The sequence below is a fragment of the Camelina sativa genome, chromosome 5, assembly GCF_000633955.1.
Source record: "Camelina sativa cultivar DH55 chromosome 5, Cs, whole genome shotgun sequence".
Classification (NCBI taxonomy): domain Eukaryota; kingdom Viridiplantae; phylum Streptophyta; class Magnoliopsida; order Brassicales; family Brassicaceae; genus Camelina; species Camelina sativa.
The window spans coordinates 3,523,447-3,542,000 of NC_025689.1; the positions used below are offsets into that span (position 1 = coordinate 3,523,447).

Consider the following 18,554-nt stretch of genomic DNA (forward strand, 5'->3'; position numbering starts at 1 on the left):
TTTTTTTTTTTTTTTTTTTTTTTAATTATCCCTTTTCAAAGCAAAACGTTCCCTTTTCATTCTACTTTCCGAATTTTGGGGAAAGTCTTGGTAGATGAATTTGGAGTCGGCCTCGGTTTTGGACTTTTGGTAGTTCAAATCAGTGAAGTCGGCTCTTCTATGCTTTTAGCTAAAACTGTTTGTTCCATGATGCAGTAATAGTGTGGAAAAGCAAAATAAAAAAAAAGAGTAAAAGATTTGGAAGAGATGTTCTACTATTTTGAAACCAATTTCTACAAAACCCTGAAAACCTTAGCTTGATACCATCAAAGGACAAAGATCTGGAAGAGATGTTTGATTATTTTGTCTCTTCGAAAGTTTACAATGGAGGCTTGCTCCCTTATAACCCAAATACATATTTACCATAACAAAATAAAAAAAATATTATTTAAATATAAATGTATATATTTTCTAATAGAAAGTTTGGTTAGGTCTATTACAGTGAGCTCTTCTTAAGTATGTGAACTTACAACATTCATGTAATTATATCTGTACTTTTTTTGCCTTGTTTTATCCATCTCTCTTTGATCATTTTGCTCATTGTTGGGATAGTAGGCCTAATAGGTGATCGTGAGTGCAGGTAAGAGTTCCTAAATTTTCCAAGGCATCGAATGTTTAGGGAATTGGTTTGGGATCGTGTGCGACTTGGAGCAATTCACCCTTAGGATTTTTATTTTTGGAAACTTAAAGACACAAATTATAATTATCTTTCAAACCTTATCAACTACAATTGTCGTATTGTGTCCACTTCACTTAAGTTGAATTACCAAAAAGGAGTTGACCAAGTCGGTGGTATTGGACTATTTGGTTTCGTGAGATTTTTTTTGGCTTTTAAGACCTTTTAAGATTACATTTGGATCGATCGTTAAACCAACTAATCGTTTCATAATCTTTTAAATGTCTTTTGTACAAAGTAGTTGGAAAGTTTGGTTGAATTAGGCTACGGACAAAACAAACCAAAATAAAGTAGTTGGGAAGGTGTTTACGGTTTCAATACATTTTCCTCTCTCATTCGATCTGAGTAGCTAGCTGCTTTATGATTGAATTGGGTAGACCTAAAATCGGTCGCCAGCTGTCATGCACGACATAAACTCGATAAGGTCACTTTCTCTCTATATAAATCTTCTCAATCTCATGGTATTGTCACTGAAGTCATGTTATTTATTGGCTTAACAAACGTTATTAGTTCTGCCTCTACTTCCACCTACCCCCTAACTGTATTTTTATTGCTCACCCAATTTAATGTTGCACTTCCTTGAAAATTTAATAGCCTCACAACGAATCTTTTTACAAACCCTTAAAACTCATTATTATTGTTCACAACATGATGTCTCTTTAGTGTTCTTTTTCTTAAATGTCTCTCCGCTAATATAATGACCTCAACTTCAAGCTTCGTTTCTTAGTAGTTTAGTACTACTACTTGTAAAAATCGGACAAAACACACAAAGCGTGACTCCATGCGACAGCTCCTCTTGAATTGCGCGTGTGAATAACCCCAAAAAGGCAAAAGAACTCTTTCTTTTGTTAATCTCGCTCAGTTCTCTCCCTCTCTCTCTCTCTGTTCTCTCATAGTTTCTCCCTCGTTTCTTGCTCTCAATGGAGACAAAGTACCTTACTTTCTTCTCGTTTTGCTACCCCAACACGATTTGTGTGTTACTCTTACTCATAGTTTCTTGGCTTGCAAGAAGCACCATCGACCATAATTGGTTAAGAACACTACTACGGAGAACAGAAGCGAAGAGGAACAAGAATCAAGAAGATGAAAACAAAATGTCTCTTCTTGATTTGCCAGACTTAACCTTAGACTGCATCTTAGAGAAGCTCTCTCCATCCGAGCTATGTGCTATGGCTTGTGTTTGCTCTGAGCTAAGAGACAAATGTGTCATCGATCATCTATGGCAGAAGCATATGGAGGCAAAATGGGGAAGATTGATGGGTGATGCAGCGACACAAGAGTGGAAATCTCATGTCGCAACGTTAATGAGATGTCTCAGAAGTTCAAATCAAAGCAGTAGTAAACCAAATTGGAGATCGAGGTTTGTTGCGAGTCTTAAACCTTTCTCATGGTTAAGTTCAAACCACGGCTGTGACAAGAGAGGTTCGTTATCATCATACTTCGCACCTATCGACTCTGTTATGTATTGGTACTCGAATCTTGAGAATGGCAAGTTTTGGTTCCCTGCTCAAGTCTACAATCGCGAGGTAAGAGATGAAAAGATTTCACCTTTATGGGGTTTTAGTGTTACCCATTAGACTGATTCGGTCTTTTGCTTACTAAATTTGGAAATCGAATTTTTTGGCTTGTTTGGTCTCAGAACGGACATGTTGGATTCATGATGTCTTGTTACGATGCTAAGATCAGATACGATTTCAAGACTGATACATTTCAAGCAAAGTAAGATTTTTTTTTTTTTTTTATTGATTAATCTAAACATCTCTTAGATTTTTCTGAGGATTTTTTCGATTAAATTTTTGAGTAAATTTTTTTCATTAGATACTCAGCGCATGGCCGGCGAGCGGCGGAGGAAAAGGTGACGTGGCAGAGGCTGAGACCGTCTCAAGTGGACACAAAGTCACGTGATCTGCACGTGTCAGATTGTTTGGACGGACTTCGACCCGGAGACCATTTCGAGATCCAATGGCGAAAAACCAAAGAGTTTCCTTTTGGTCTTTTTTTTTTTTTTTTTTTGTCAAAGATTATGGTCTCTGTTCTTGTTTCCCCCAAAAAAAACAATTTTTTGTTCTTTAAATCTTTTATCAAATTCGTCTGATGTTTTTTTGGTGGGTTTTTTTTTCTCTAATTTTGCGGCGTAGGTTGGTGGTTTGGAATCGTGGGTCATCAGCAAAACTGCGACGGAGAAGAGAATTGCCGTTGCCACACTGACGGTAATAAGTTTAACAAATTTTTATGTATTTTCGATTAGTTATAACTATGGAAGAAAGAAAATAAAGGAAACTATTTTGTGTGTGTGTGTGTGTGTGTTTTGGCAGAGAATGTGGTGATGGAGTTCAGACAATTCAGACCGGAGTCGCCGTGGAGTAGGACGGTGATAAACAGAAAGGAACACCGTGAGACGGGAAATGAAGAAGACGGTTTCTACGGCGGAGTGAAGAAATTGGGTACGGAGGATGAGGTTTCTACGTGGAAGCGATTGTGGCCATCACAATCCTTGGAATAGTAGTACTAGTGTCATTACTAGGGATTACAAAGTGCTACTACGTTCGGATTTTATTTTGCAAATTTTGTTTTGAAGCTATTTTGGTTTTGTATTTTGTTTTTGTTTATGATTAATTTTTTATATATATTTAAGTTTGTAAATATCTATTTTTTTTCTTCTATTTTTTAGATTATTGTAATTAAAGGTTGTTTAGTTTTGGAAGTTGTAAGGACATTTTCAAGGGACCCTATCAAAACTTTATTATAGAGTAATATTATTCTACTATATATTTTACTCTAAAATATATAAAATGATAGGATTTTTCTATACTTAGAGCAATTATATTATTAATTCTATTTTTTTTATATTAACTCTATTTTAAAGTTGGAAATAGAGTAATACACTGAAAAAACAATGTTTTATTTTAAAATCACTTTATTTTAAAGAAAAAAATTTAGTGATGTACATTAGAGATGGTCTAATAGTTGTATAAATGTCAAATGATAGCATAAATGTTTTTTTGTGTATCTCACATCTTTTTGGTTGTATATTTTTTTTGTTCCTTTTGTTTTGGTTGATCTTTGCGTTACCTCTTTTAATATTTAGGTGTGTTGGGATTGGTTTGTGTTTATTAGGAGTGACAAATAATATGAATATACATTAGGTAGTATTTGAATTCGTGTTTGCTATGTCAGTTTTAGTGATTATTTGCAATTAATTTGGGATTTGTGTGTGCTTTTTTACAAAGAAGCAAGGACTTGTAAATAACGTTTGGGAGAATTTTGTGCATCATTTATTTGCCTTTATTTTGTCTTAGTTTAGCCAACTTTTAATATGTACTATATTAGTGAGGTAATTGAACATGGCATCTTAGTTTATAAGTATAATATGCACTATGTACTCTTCAGGAAATAGTAATTTGATTGATGCTTTTAAAATGAGAAAATATTTTTATTAGTTTATCATAAACTTTAATCGTTTAAAGAATCTGACTCGATAGTGATTCTTTAGAAGACGATTGTTATTTAAAAATCAATCTTGTTGTCAATTACTCTTTGACGGTAAAACTCTAGCATCACTGCTTTGTTTCTTTGAATCATACAATCAACAACAGGCTTAATTAATATTTTTTTTATCACTGCTTTGTTATTGTTCATCAATTTTTTTTTTTTTTTTTGGTTGTTTTTTAAAACTTGTTGTCTTATTTTTTCTTATATATGCTGTTGATGTGGTATGTTTTAGATGAATTTTATTTTATTTAAATGGACACAAGAAAAAGCCTTAAATTATTCCTTTATTAGTAATAACTACTCATTTTTTATGAGAATTTTGCTTAAAGCATATAGCAAAACTCATCTATTAATTTACTAGTTAGGTGAGGGGATGATATAGTATGATACGGTTTCGATATTGTTGCAAAATCTATTTCTTTGACTAAAATAATATGTAAATAAATATATAAATCCATTAAAAAAAAAGGAATACGATTGACTTAATTTATTTGTGTAGCAACTTTTGTTTTAATACAAAATTAGGACCGGACCCGCGCTACAGCGCGGAGGAATGTTCACATAACAAAAGTTCATAACGGATTGATACATGTTATATTTTTATTTCACGGTCAGTAAAAAATATATTTTTGTTATGAGTTTGGACATTGGATACAATAATAGAAGGAGAAAAAGAAAGTGATTGATAATATACTGAGTTATGATAAAATAAAATAAAAGGATAGAATTTTAATATTTTCATGAATTTGGATAAAATAAAATAATGAAAAATTGTATTAATTTATAAAATAGATATATGAAATATTGTGTAAATGATTAAGTTTTTGGGATTTTTGATAAAAAATTTAATATAAACATAAAAGAGTTTCCAGCAAAGTTTTCTACATGTTCTGACCCATTGCAAAATTACATACATGTTTTGACACACTGCAAAATTGTATACACAGGATATATGTATCCACATAAAAAATGTTTCAGAAAATCTATAAATCATGGTTAGTTTTTTAATTAAAAGATGAAAATTTTATAAGAATTTCTGTCAAGGATCCAAATGAATTAGATATATTTAAAATCTGTATGAGTAAATTGAATTTTTGCCATTTTCTTGATTTCATGGTTAGAAAACACTTATTTAAATAGCATTTCATGTTCTAAAAAAACAAAAAAAGGCATTTCATGTAATAATTCTTATTAGTCTTTACTATCAAATGCTTCCTAGTTTATTGTAAAGTTTCTTTTAAACACGGACTCTACATAGAAATTTATGTCTGATTTTTTCTATTGAAGTTATTGGGCTGTATGTAATCTCAACAATTTAGTTTAGTGGGCTCCTTAGTATTGTCTTATAAATAATCATAATGGACTAAGTTAGGGTTTTTTATAAAATTATTCAATTTAACATTAAACTAAACAATTTTTTTTTAACTACATTCGACAAAATCGAGAAACCCAAATTCTAAACCAACCTTTTCCAATCTTCTATCACTTCCCTTCAATTCTGTTCTTCGATTCATGTCAACATCGAACATGTCTTCATATCAATTATTTCCAAACATGGTGGTTTTCTATTCCTTTTTTGAAGAAAGCATACCCTACCACAAAATCGAAATCGGGAAAACGCTGCCGCAGTCAAAGGGTTTATATGTACAGATCGGAAATTACTTAATTCAACAAAATCACTTTGGCTTTACTGATTTCAAAGAGTTATGAACCAATTGCATGTATTTTGGTAAGTCATTTCAGTTTTTAAGTTAAATTTTGCAAATTATCATTTGGTATTTTTCAATTGATTGTCATGCTCTCAGATTGTTATTTTGTTTCCGAAAGTAGTTGATGATTTTGGTTCCCAAACAGTGGTATGCTTATATATTTTATGTCAATTTTGATTTCACCTTTTTTATAAGTTTAAGGTGATTGGAAAATTTGTACGCTGAAGAAAAAAAAAAAAGAAGGAAGATTGGTATCAGTTGAGTTGCTAATTATTTTAAAAATCTAATAGAATATTTATGATTGTTTCAATCCATGATTAACTTAAAACCCGGCAAATAAAAAATAGCAAACTAAGTAATGATATATGAACGGTATTGGATTTTTAAACTCATCTAATAACATTTCATTCTTGTAATAAACCTCTTACAACACATGCTTATAAGTAAAGCATACATAACTTTGCAAATATAAAACTTACATAGATATACCTTTGACAGAATTGACCTTAGCAAATCGCTGTGTTTGCCTAAAAAAAGGCAAACATTTGACCATTTTTTTTTTACATTTGACCATCTTATGCATGTTGTTTTCGCAAGTTAAGAGAATGTTTTCAGCAAAAGACCCTCCATAGTGTACACGCTAAACGTTCATCTCTTAAGAAAGAAAAAAATAGTAATTCAGTAGCATAGTGTTAAAAAGTTACGAATTGTTATATGTATAGGTACAAACTCATTAGTACCTTGTATCCCTGAGTACAAACTCGATTTTGTTTTTAATCCTATCCTCCATGTCATGAGTTTTCATTTAGCCGAAATTAAATATCTCACCATTGACATCTACAAAAACACATTGATTTAGGAACATAATAAATGGATTCTTGCAAAAAAAAAAACTACAAATAAACTTACATATAAACATATAAGCTAATGAAAACGAATATGATACATACAAAAACTACTAATATAAGCTTATTCCATGGTATCTGATAAAACCATTTCTATAGTCTCTCGGGAATAGATGTTATATTGCTTCCAAGAATGGATGATTTTCACTTGAATTCTCCAGCCTGTTCAGAATGGTTTAATAGACTGCAGATCTATGATAGGCACCAGAGCAGCAGCCATTGAAGAAGGCTTGAAAGAACACAGAAAGGAGAAAGTAAAGAAGGTATGGTGATTAAAGCTTCAATTAGTATCATTGTATTTATAGGGAGTCGTCACGTATTCTCCGTTAGGTATGATTTGATAGTATAATTTATGGTATATTCTTGGAATGTGGGATAAAAATCTTAGTAGTTAATTAGGTAATAGATTCTTAACAATGGTAAATTTGTGAGAGAGACAATTTATGGATTCATATGTTGTATAGCGAGATTTATGGGATCGTATTTGTGAGAGAGAGAGGTAAATTTGTATTTGGAAATTTGGAAATCTTTTTTGTATATTGATGAGATTCTATACCGACATTTATGGATCACAACCATATCAGATCTTATGGCGTTGTTAATTGTCTTTGGTACATGTCGATAGCCCATATTTGAAGCCCTTATAATAACCAAGTAGATCCGATTTTAGAATTTCGGGTTATTTTTGAATTATAACCCGATTAAAGAAACAGGAAAGTCATTTTTGACCTTATCCGAGATGCTTCCTATTGTTGGTGTTAGGGGTATTTTTGTCCGTTGTGTAAGTTGTACTTCTCTTTTACTATAATAGGGATGCAAGTTGCTCAAGGAAATCTAGAAATTTTTGATGCAAAATAAGATGCTTTTATGCGACTATTGGTTTATAATGTTAGAATTGAAACTAGAGGGTTAATATTGTAAGATACTGAAAAGATCCGGGGCTTTAATTGGAAAACTCTTTATTTGTTTAAATTTAATTTTGTTTTTAATAGCTAATTAATAATGAAAGAAAGATTCTGGATTGTTCTGTTTCTTCTGCTCAGTTTTTTTTTTTTTTTTTTGGGTTTGAATTGGAGAGGAGAGAAGAAAGTAGTGAAAATTCCAGGAAACATCCCTCCGTAGAAAATAAAATTCATCGGAGACGACGACTTGAGGAGGAGAAAAACGAAAGCTCCCCTCTTCTCCGATCTCTCACAATCCCCGATTTGATTTGTTTCGTTCATCCCGATTAGTAGAGATGAACGCAGGTCCCTCCGGTTTCAGTACGTTTTTACCCAATTCTCTCTTTGCTTTCTTGTTTCTGGGTTTTCGATTAATGTTCGAGATTTGGGAACTTTGCAGATAATGCTCCGGTTACGAAAGCCTTCGTTATTGCGACTGCCCTTTTCACTGTCTTCTTCGGGATCAGGAGCGGTTCTTCCAACCTTGCCTTGTCTTACCAGGTACTTTGTTTGTTATCTCTGTTCAATTTGAAGCCTTTCTGGGTTTTACAGAAGAATTAGGATCCGATTCTGTCTCTTATTTCCACAAGTTCTTAGGATTTTGGGTACCAATTGTTTTTGCTGCCTTATTTTGTTGTCCTCTAATTGCTAATATTAGCACTAGAAGATGTTTCGGATTATTGCTTAGGTTCTTTACTTACTGTACTTTGTAAGGTTTTGAGTTTACTGGGAGGACGCAGCTACACCGAAATAAGCTTTAGGATAGGCATCATCATACTACTAGAGCTTTTACTTAGATTCTTCATCAGCCATTGGTGTAATGCGGATTTGTTCATTAGAAAATTTCATCACTTGATTGTGTATGCATTTAGTCTTGCACTTAGAAAGATGTTTGATTGTTTTAAAGAATCTTGTTTATGTGTAAGTAAAAGTTCAGATATCTCAAATGCAGTCAACCGTATCTTGGTTAATTTCTTTCAATTTCATTGCAGGATATTTTTGAGAAGTTTCGGATATGGAAACTAATCATATCGAGTTTTGCCTTCTCGTCCACAACAGAGTTGTTTTCCGGCTTGTATTTGCTCTACTTCTTCCGAGTCTTTGAGAGACAGATTGGTTCTAATAAGTATTCGGTAAGGGATACTCTTAGCTCAACTTTTTCTTCATGACTTTAACTGTCCATTACCATGGTAACTACAAAGACAAGTGCTTCGAGATTGAATGTGTTAAATTTGTGCTCATCCTGCAGGTTTTCATCTTGTTCTCTGGGGCTGTGTCACTGATACTAGAGACCATTTTGTTATCTCTGTTTAAAGGTATGCACCTTCCCAATTTCAGATAGTCTCATTAAAATCTACACTGTTTTGGTCAATACTCGTCCTTTAGAATATGAAATCTGGGCGCTAATGCAGACAACTATAAGGAATTGTAACTTGCTACTAGTCTCACCAAACATATAAGAAAAATTGTACAGTGAGTATATTAGGATATTCTGAAAAAATTCCGTCACTCATAATGTTGAATAGATTGTACAGAGAATTCCCTTGGTCCATCATTTAAATTATCAAGAGATGATTTTGTGCATTCTCAATAAGTGTTTGTGATATGACCTTATATGATATTCCAAAAACATAAACATATTACATTTATTGATTGTGGGTATATCTGTATAACAAACTGTTGTTTCTTTTGTAGATCCTACTGCAAACCTACTGACATCTGGACCATACGCCGTCATATTTGCTTCTTTTGTACCCTTCTTCTTGGACATTCCAGTAACAAAGAGGTTTGGCGTATTTGGCGTCCCCTTCTCTGATAAATCATTCATATATCTTGCGGGTGTCCAGGTATACCATATGTTTATTTATGACTTTTGCTGTACTGTAGTTCCTTTTTCTTTAGTTGATGGATTTCTTGGTTTCAATATTTGTAGCTTTTACTCTCATCTTGGAAAAGATCCATCTTTACTGGAATTTGCGGCATTATTGCTGGTTCCTTGTACCGGTTGAACATCTTTGGTATTCGCAAGGCAAAGGTTATATAACCTTTCCTAACCGTTTGCTTATATAAATAACATCATTCATCTCCTCAAGTGTGAGTTTTTGTCTACTATAGTAACACTACTTTTTGTCTAAAATACATGACAGTTCCCCCAGTTCATGGCTTCGTTCTTTTCCCGGTTTGCTTTGCCCTCCTTGAGCAGCCATTCTCAACCACCAAGAAGGACATCACCCAACTTAGGTCGCCAAGCAGTGGCAAGTCTTTATCTTTTCTTTGCAGCATCTTTTTTTTTTTTTGCCTCTTTAGCCAAACTCCTATTACAATCTAAATATCCCATCTTCGTTTGCTGACATATGATGTTTCTGTTTTTCAGAGAGCTTTTCGAGCTCCAGTGCCATCAACTACAGAGCCATCTGAGGAAGCCATAGCTACTTTGGTATCAATGGGATTTGACCAGAACGCAGCGAGACAGGCGCTTGTACACGCCAGAAATGATGTCAACGCTGCCACCAACATCCTTCTTGAAGCACATTCTCACTAAACCCTCTACTAGGAAGTTTCAGAAACATTGTTGATTTGAGATGAAGGCATTGCACAACACAAGAGGTATTCTTCTGCTGCGTTCTAACAACGGAAATGACCTTACCTTAACGAACATATGTCCAGTGGATGATCTGATGATCTGATTTACATCCTCTTTTTCTTTCTTTTAGGTTTTCCTTCTGCCTCTTTTAGTTACCGTTGTAGTTTTAGAACAAAGTTCGTAGGTTATGTTTATTATGTAAGTGAGATTTGAAAGAAAAGAAAAAACATGGAGATTGAGGCTTATTTGACTAAACCTTCAGTGATTAAAATTACAGACCCATTTAACAGTTCACAAAACCTATTCTACTTAGAGAAAACAGAATACAGAATTGTACTTATACTGGATTATGATATAGTTTAAGCAGAAGACGTGCTAATTAAAAGACTCTGCAACTCAAAAATTTCACTTTCAGAAATCTATTCTTGATGCAAATGAATAATAAAGTAAATAGTACACAGTTTGATTTACACAAAACTGAAACATCTAAGTAGCAAGACAAGTGCTCAAGTGACTCTTAGTCTCTGATTTCACATACACGGATTTGTCCCGAGTAATAGAATCTTCAGACAAGATTAGGCTTAACTCCAAGTCATTGGAAAGTGATGAGACTTTTGTCTGAATCGTTGCCTGATTTTTGCTAGTGAGGTCATAGATAGTTTAGCTTGCTACTTCTTTGCCTTCTTCCATGTTGTAAACTGGTATTTCCCAGTTCTTGTTCTTTTTCGGATCATCTGTTAAAGTGAGATCCGTTTCGTACTCTCTAAATGTTTTGAAGAATGTCTTTGCACCCATCATTATCAGCCTCTCTACCATGAATAACTGATAATTGTTCTCGATTATCGGATCCAAAATCTCGCTGAAGTTCGATGGATAAGCCACTTTGTACCTGCAGTGTAACAAGAATCTTAAGCATCTTACAAAAACATCTATTACAAACCTCAAAGTAGACCTTGAGTTATTACCAGACAGCGAGAGGCGAAAAGAATCCAGGGGTTCTCTCATTAGAACCAATAAAAAGAGTCCGTCCTGGTGGGATTTGCTTTTGTATTCTGCCAAGGATGAACTCTGGGCGTGTGTCTCTGTCTAAATGTGGAAACTGAGTTCTTTCAACGTGAAACCGGTCTTTTCGTGTTTTCAGCTTGTCACCTCGACGAACATGGATTGCATCGTAATCACCAAGTTGTGCTTTTATCTGTTCAACCAAAACTGGTTTATGAATAAAGCTATAAGGCTTCAACAGAACAGAACCATCTCATTTTCCATTTTTAATCTAGATTGCTAGGTTATGTAAAACTCATTCACCTTTTCGGCAGCATCTCTTAATCTTGATGCTGCCATATTTGGGAGAAATGAATAAGGAAGCATGACGGCGCTACGGTTACCTCGATCCTTGCACTCTACAAACCTACATTGAAGATGGATATATGATCTGATCAAGCTAGATTATGATGATGACTAACACAAACAATATAAGATACTCAATTTCCTCAGGAATGTGCTTACCATGCCAAGGGACTTGCGGTGCGGTTAATGACCAAAAGATTTGTAAAGCAGCTAGAGTCATTTAGCTCATGCCTATTGGCTCCATACACATGCGCAGCCCCTCGTTCTCCCAGTTTCATACTCGTCGATAACACAATGTGCCACGTCTCCGAGTTATCCAAGATCACAGGTATCTTCTCAGAGATGAGGTCAATATCATACAATGATTCCATCGCACAAGAGCTCCCTTCCCAGCTAAGGCCATACAAAGCAAAGAGACCTCCTCTTGTGTTAAAAGTGGGAAACAAAACAAAAGCACTTTCCTTAACTAGTTCAAAGAAACTCTTTCACCTTTCCTCAGTAGTTTCATTGTCTGATCGATTAAGTATACCTTTCTTGTTATGTATTGGATTGATGCACATCCGAGATGGCATTACAAAAGTCCTGCAACAAGAAAGTGACAATTACAGAGACCATATCTCAACACCATATACACTGATCTTACCAGCATTTCCCAAAATTTTAGTCAACTAACCATCTCATGAGTCATGACCAAGAAGACTAATTGCCAATTCAAGAAGTCCATCAGAAATCTCAGAAGTAATCAAAATATTACCTGTTAAGAAACATGGCTTCCTCAAGAGCACATCTAAGACTAGATTCTTGATGACCCAAACCAGCACAGGTCTCACAGTTCTTACCAGGACAATCGATTCTGTCTCCCCAGTACAAGTAAAAATCCGACAAACTGTGATGTCTCTTGCTTCGTGGAGACTTCAAGAAGTAACCAATAAGGGTCTTCGGATATGGTAAAACCAATCCGCCGGTGGAGATCACGGAAGAAAGAAAGAGGAGCAATGCCACGGCGACAATGCATAGCAGAACAAGTCTTCTTGATCCAAGAGTCGCTTTTGACCTATGGGATTTGCGCATTGTCGCCATTATAGTTAAAACTGTTGCAGCGAGATTAGAGGAAGAAGATAGAAAGAAAGAATCTTTGTGACGGTTAGGTAGAGATTAAGATGAGATCAGAGATCTGATGATGAAGGTCAAAGTCACGTGGGTGTCTCCCTCCATTGTGAGACACAGTCACGTGGCGTATCATTGGTTTGATGATCCATAGATGACGAATACGAATTGTTGTTCCAGCGGCCTTTAAAAGAGTGCTCCACACGTAAAGTGTAGCGGCACAAATCCACATTACAAGACATATATACACATTCACACTTACTGTCGGAAAGACTACGATTGCGTTGACCTGAGGAACTTTAATTGTAAGCCAAATAGAAATTTAACCGAAGAAACCGTTCGACATTATTAGAAAGGAGAAGGCGTAGGACATCACTGAATTAGAAACCCAATTTAAAGAGATAATTAATGCATGTCTGATTCTGTACACACACAAGAGACACTCACAGACATAAATATCGAATCTTTTGACTCAAATGCTTACCCATGATCAGAGAAGAAGAAAATAAAACACTAAAAAAACACTATCAAGAAATGGAAGAAAGAAGAAGCCACAGCCAGATAACACCTAGTTGCATATTTTCTCTCAACTAACAATGTGGTTTTTGCTCTAAGCTTTTTGTAATGCCCGAGAAGACACGCCATGTAGTAATCTGACAAAGCCCAAGAAACTAAGCTTGCCATCGGAATGTCTTATCCAATCCTGAAGTACAACGTGCACCGGCACTGATGGCCCGAGTCCGAGTTCCTGCAGTTAATACACATTTGTTCAAGATCAACCATGACCAAGTTTCCCTCTTCATGAGTCTTCTCTAGGTAAATTTAAAAGGGTAAAGTTTATACCGATGCAAGTTCTTCAATCATGATGGGTCTATTCCCGTCCTTCTCAAACAACTCATAAGCACGCCGTGCATGTTGCTCCCATGTTGCCATTGCTTCGAGCTGATAAACACTTAATGCTGAAGCACAAAATTCTTCAAAGTCGAGTTTCTTGTATTGAAGACAACTTATCTGCATCACAAAAGATATTAGAACGTTAAAACACTCCAAACCTATTGATAAAGCTTTATACCATATCATTAGCCTCTCGTTTCTTACCATGTGAACATAATCTAAGACTCGTGAATCTTTCGTAGCATCTGTTGAGCTCTTTAGGATTGCCTGAGATTTATATTAAAAAAAGCCAAGAATCACAGATAATCCTAAATGAGAAGGGAAGTGGTAGAGAGAATCATGGAAATAGAACTCACTGTTTTGTAATTCTGCATAGAGATATATCCATTTTTGCTTGGCCCCAACAACGTAAATTGCTCCCGCAGATAAGCTAACTGCGGTACAGTTAATGTCTTGGCAAGAGCCTGAAACCATGAAAAAAAACCACGTCAATCTCCATGCTCAATAATCACATTTTCCAAGTAATTAGTATATGTCACAGATTCAACAGAATCCAACTCACCGCTAAAGCCGACTTTCTCAAGGAAGTAGACATTATGTACACTTTTGCAAGCTTGTATATGATCATATCAGATGGAATATTTAGGTCATGCGAGCCAACCAGCCAGGGATGACCTGAGGAAAAAAGACATTTGAGTGCAGAACATGATAATGATGCATGTTAACCCGTTATAGAGATCAAGATGATTATACTCACACAAAGCCTGGGCTGCAGTTAGTCTTTTACGGTAATCTTTGTTTAGCAATCTTTTCACAAAATCTACAGCGTCAGGTGATAGTGACGGCCAAGGAGCTTCTTCAAAATTTGGTTCTGCCTTTAGGACTGCTCGAAAGATTCCGGATTCAGTACGGGCCCAAAAGGGTCGACTGCCACAGAGAAGAATATAAGCAATCACTCCAATACTCCACATGTCAGCTTCTGTCCCGTATGTACGGTGTAAAACTTCAGGGGCCACGTAGTAAGCACTTCCAACAATATCATTCAACCTCTCGTCTGCAAAATTGCAAAGAAAAAAAAAAGGGTGAAATTTTAACTTCAAGAAGAGTTCAATAGGACAAAACTTGGGTCAATATTAACATCTCTGACCTGGTTTGACATAATCAGAAAGACCAAAATCAATTGCTTTCAGAGGAGAAGTCTCATCTTTCGTAGTGAACAGAAAGTTCTGTGAAAGGGAAACATACAAATAGAAAGAAAACATAACCGTCATTATCACTCTGGCATAAGTTAGTGGAATTCATTCTATGTGTACAAAGACTGCTGATAATATGATGGGACCTAGAAAGTGAAGTGTCACCTAAAGCCAACATTATTTACAACAAAACAACGAGGGAAAAATTAAAACATCACCATGGATTATAAAGTACCTCGGGTTTAAGGTCACGGTGAACCACACCTTGCAGATGACAGTAAGCTACAACACTGAGAATCTGAACCATAACTTTTTTAGCATCATCTTCTGAGTATTTTCCACCCCTGATTAGATCAAAGCTCAACCAGTCAAAGCACGATTCAGTAGAGACAACAATACAACAATGATTCAACCATGTGTGTTTGGCAATTACCTTTGAAGGATTTTGTCCAAGAGTTCACCACCTTTGCATAATCTGGTCAAAGGAGATCAAAGTATTTGTATTGGAAGATGGATCAAATAAGGTTAGCAAATCTCACTGAGAAAATTTATACTTACTCCATTACAATATAAACATTTTCATCATCTTCAAACGCATCATAGAACTGGATTAGGTTCTTGTGACCAGTCAAAGCCCTCAATATCTTCACTTCTCTACTAACATCCTCAATTGCAATTGCAGTTGTCATCTGCAGTCAAGAACATCCAATACTAAGCAATGCAGCTATCGAAAAACAAGCTCAAGGAGATAGTTGTCTTATTTATATTATTTGTAAACTCTTGTTTTTTTATTCACCCTCATACAAACAGTATCAAGAGTCAATTCCTTTGCAACTATAATCCAGACAGATAGCATTCAAACACAATTGGCTTTGTCAGGATTTAAATGCCAACAAATCTGAGCTCTAAATTATTTTGCAACAACCACAATTCTAAAGCAACAAACAGAGTCCTAAAGCTCCTAAAGCAATTCCACAGTTTAACATAGAAAAAAAACAGAACAGAGTCCTTCATCATATATCTCTGACAGACCAAATTATAATTAAAGAACAGAGTCCTTCAAACAAGTGAAACTAAAACAGAGTTTGAAAGAAGGAACCTTGGATTTAGGAATAACTTTAACAGCAACTTCTTGACCTTTCAAGGTGCCTTTTTTACCCTTAGCAGAGCAAGTATAACCAAAATGTCCACGACCCACTTCGCCATCAATCTCGTAGTGTGAAGCAAACTGTTTCGAAAACCCAAAACTCTTGTCAAGACCAATCTCACATTCTTTACCTTCAGGGATAGAGACCTCATTAGGCTTGATTGAGCCGTAACGACGCGCGAGGAAAGCTCTTATATGCTTAGCAGGAGAAGGAGGAGGGAAAGGTCTCTTGAAGATACGAAGAGGCGTCGAGCTCACGCTTGATGATATAGAAGGTGAGGATTTGAATAAGCTAGGTACAGGACTAGGGCTGTAAAACGGAAAGCCAGAGGATTTCGTAGTCGCCGGTTGTGAACTCGTCGGAGCTTCATCGGTTTCTCCCGGAACTGAGAGGGTTTTTGATTGTTGCTCGATTGGTTTGCCATGACAGATCCCCATAGATTGTTGAATTTGAGAATTCTCAAAAACGAAAAAGGTTGAAACTTTGTGTAAGATTACAAGTTTAGTTTCATGGGGAAGAGAAACAGAGTAAATCACAGAAATCGAGAGACTCGAAAACCCAGGAAGCAGAGAAGGGTAAGGAGATTGAATATAGCAAAAAGTTTGAGAATTTGAGATTATTTAGAGGAAGAAGCGAGTTTGGTACCAATCAGAAGCAAAAGCTAAATAAGTAAAAAGAGAGACTTAAGGAGAAGAAGCAAAAGGAAAGTGTTAATAAGAATGGAAAAAGAGAAAAAAAAGAAAAAAGGAAGAAGAAGAAGATGCTTTTTTAGCAGTAGCAACAAGAAAAAAGGAAGAAGAGATTGAGATGAGGAAAGCTTAAAAAGTGGAAAAAAAGAAAGAATCAAAAAGAGAAAAAAACAAAAAAAAAAAGCAAAGTTTGATTGATTTCTATTTTTATTTGTTAAAGAAAAGTAAAGTTTTGATCTCTTTTTTTTTTTTTTTTTGGTTAAATGAGATTAATGTGAATTATGTGAAGTTTGGCTGCCAAGAAAGAGTCTTCTGTCTTCGTTCACCAATCACCATCTTTTGCTAAACTCGTGGCTAATATTAGGAAGTATTGTAATGTCTTGTTGATATCAAACCCGTCAACTTATAATAGATAAAAGTAGTCGGGAGAGAAAGAATAAGACGAGACGACGATGTCTCTCTCTATATTTTGCCAAAATTCTATCAAGACTAACAACACAACAACCTTATCTTTTGTGTTGTACTGCCAAATTTTGCTATGTCTAGAAATAAATTATCAATCGAAGGATCCAAAAGAGTACCTTAGAATCATGCCAAAATGTAAAAAAGAGAGATTTGTAACCTCGAACTTGGCACTTGATTAAAGGTATACCTTAGCTACTAGACAAAGGTCCTAGTTTAGCTTAACGAAGTTTTGCCATATCACGTATGGACAACCCTACCTTATTAACGTTTCAAACAATGGTTTCGTCTTAACATAGAAACCATTTGTTAAATTTATAGACTAGAGCATCATCACAAGTGACAAGAGACTATCATATCTTTTTATTTGGTTATGTTTCTTTACGATGTACGTAGCTACCAAATGATATTATTAATGATTTATTGGATTATATATCTTCCGATGTAGCCAATCGTCAGAGTCCATGTATTTCATAAATATACTTTTGTGTAATCCTTTGAGATAATGAATTTACCAGCCCCAAAAAGAAAGAAATGCGTGAGATAGTGACGATCTCACGTGTTATATAGTGAGTCAAGAACTCAGTATCCGTAGTTGGAACAAGGCAATGATTTGATTGATTCTTTCTTTTGAAATGAGTTCCTCGAGTGCATTTTTAAAAAAGTATTAAAATCAAATTCTATACGAATATTAATAATTGCGTTCATTGTTGGCAACTTTGAGTTGAAAAAAAACTTATTAAATTGCGTAGGTCTTCCAGTAACTTGTTTTCATTCCCCTTTTTTCAAAATACGTACGTATACGAGTCAATTCAATACTTTGACTAACATGTACAATACGAAGATTGCAATACTATAAAAGTATAAAACGAATAAGCAACACTAGACAAATAATCAAGAAAAATATTAGGTAAGATTTTTGTTAGAGCACTTTCATTAATAAAATGGATTACCAAAGGATTCTCCATATTAGGTTAGATATAGCCCAAGGAAAGAATAAAACAACGAAAGCCTAACCTAACAACCATCATCCTTGGTGGGCTTTTTTGGTTGTGTGTTATTTTGGTAACAAAAACCTATAAATTTAACAAAATAATGGGCAAAAGTATATGTAAAAGAAGAATATGAAGAATATCTATATTCCTTGACATCTAATATATTCCACTTCTTTTTCTTTTACAACCTCTTTTCGTTTCTAATTTTTCCCTATATCGCAATTCTTATGTTAAACAAACAAAGTTACAACATGTACACACATTACGTAACATAGAGCAAAAAGTTTCCCTATATATATCGTAATTCTTGTAAAAACAAATAAAGTTACAACTTGTATATATTACGTAGCATAGAGCATTTTGCATAATATAT

General features: G+C 34.8%; 4 protein-coding genes across 5 annotated transcripts; 2 read left to right on the plus strand and 2 right to left on the minus strand.

The window, feature by feature from the left end:
• On the plus strand, window positions 1,230-3,469 carry LOC104785271 (F-box protein At2g41170-like). Of its 2 annotated transcripts, none has more exons than XM_010510449.2 (5): window positions 1,230-2,241; window positions 2,355-2,434; window positions 2,534-2,741; window positions 2,854-2,925; window positions 3,031-3,469. In XM_010510449.2, exons 1-5 carry the CDS (start codon window positions 1,636-1,638, stop codon window positions 3,040-3,042), a joined length of 978 nt encoding a protein of 325 aa, XP_010508751.1. In that variant the 5' UTR covers window positions 1,230-1,635; the 3' UTR covers window positions 3,043-3,469. The 2 variants fall into 2 exon arrangements, with proteins under 2 accessions (XP_010508751.1, XP_010508750.1); XM_010510448.2 differs by having other exon boundaries at window positions 1,234-2,241; window positions 2,534-2,706.
• Window positions 7,840-10,591, plus strand: LOC104785272 (rhomboid-like protein 18). The gene is made up of 8 exons (XM_010510451.1): window positions 7,840-8,083; window positions 8,163-8,263; window positions 8,755-8,895; window positions 9,012-9,078; window positions 9,458-9,609; window positions 9,696-9,797; window positions 9,910-10,017; window positions 10,137-10,591. Exons 1-8 carry the CDS (start codon window positions 8,059-8,061, stop codon window positions 10,302-10,304), a joined length of 864 nt encoding a protein of 287 aa, XP_010508753.1. The 5' UTR covers window positions 7,840-8,058; the 3' UTR covers window positions 10,305-10,591.
• LOC104785275 lies at window positions 10,798-13,053 on the minus strand. Its single transcript, XM_010510453.1, has 6 exons — window positions 12,448-13,053; window positions 12,183-12,275; window positions 11,853-12,086; window positions 11,652-11,754; window positions 11,312-11,541; window positions 10,798-11,235 (listed from the first exon to the last, which is right to left on the minus strand). Exons 1-6 carry the CDS (start codon window positions 12,771-12,773, stop codon window positions 11,007-11,009), a joined length of 1,215 nt encoding a protein of 404 aa, XP_010508755.1. The 5' UTR covers window positions 12,774-13,053; the 3' UTR covers window positions 10,798-11,006.
• Window positions 13,177-16,472, minus strand: LOC104785274 (CDPK-related kinase 1-like). The gene is made up of 11 exons (XM_010510452.2): window positions 15,987-16,472; window positions 15,446-15,576; window positions 15,321-15,362; window positions 15,123-15,231; window positions 14,842-14,920; window positions 14,452-14,748; window positions 14,257-14,369; window positions 14,051-14,158; window positions 13,899-13,961; window positions 13,644-13,811; window positions 13,177-13,548 (listed from the first exon to the last, which is right to left on the minus strand). Exons 1-11 carry the CDS (start codon window positions 16,470-16,472, stop codon window positions 13,411-13,413), a joined length of 1,734 nt encoding a protein of 577 aa, XP_010508754.1. The 3' UTR covers window positions 13,177-13,410.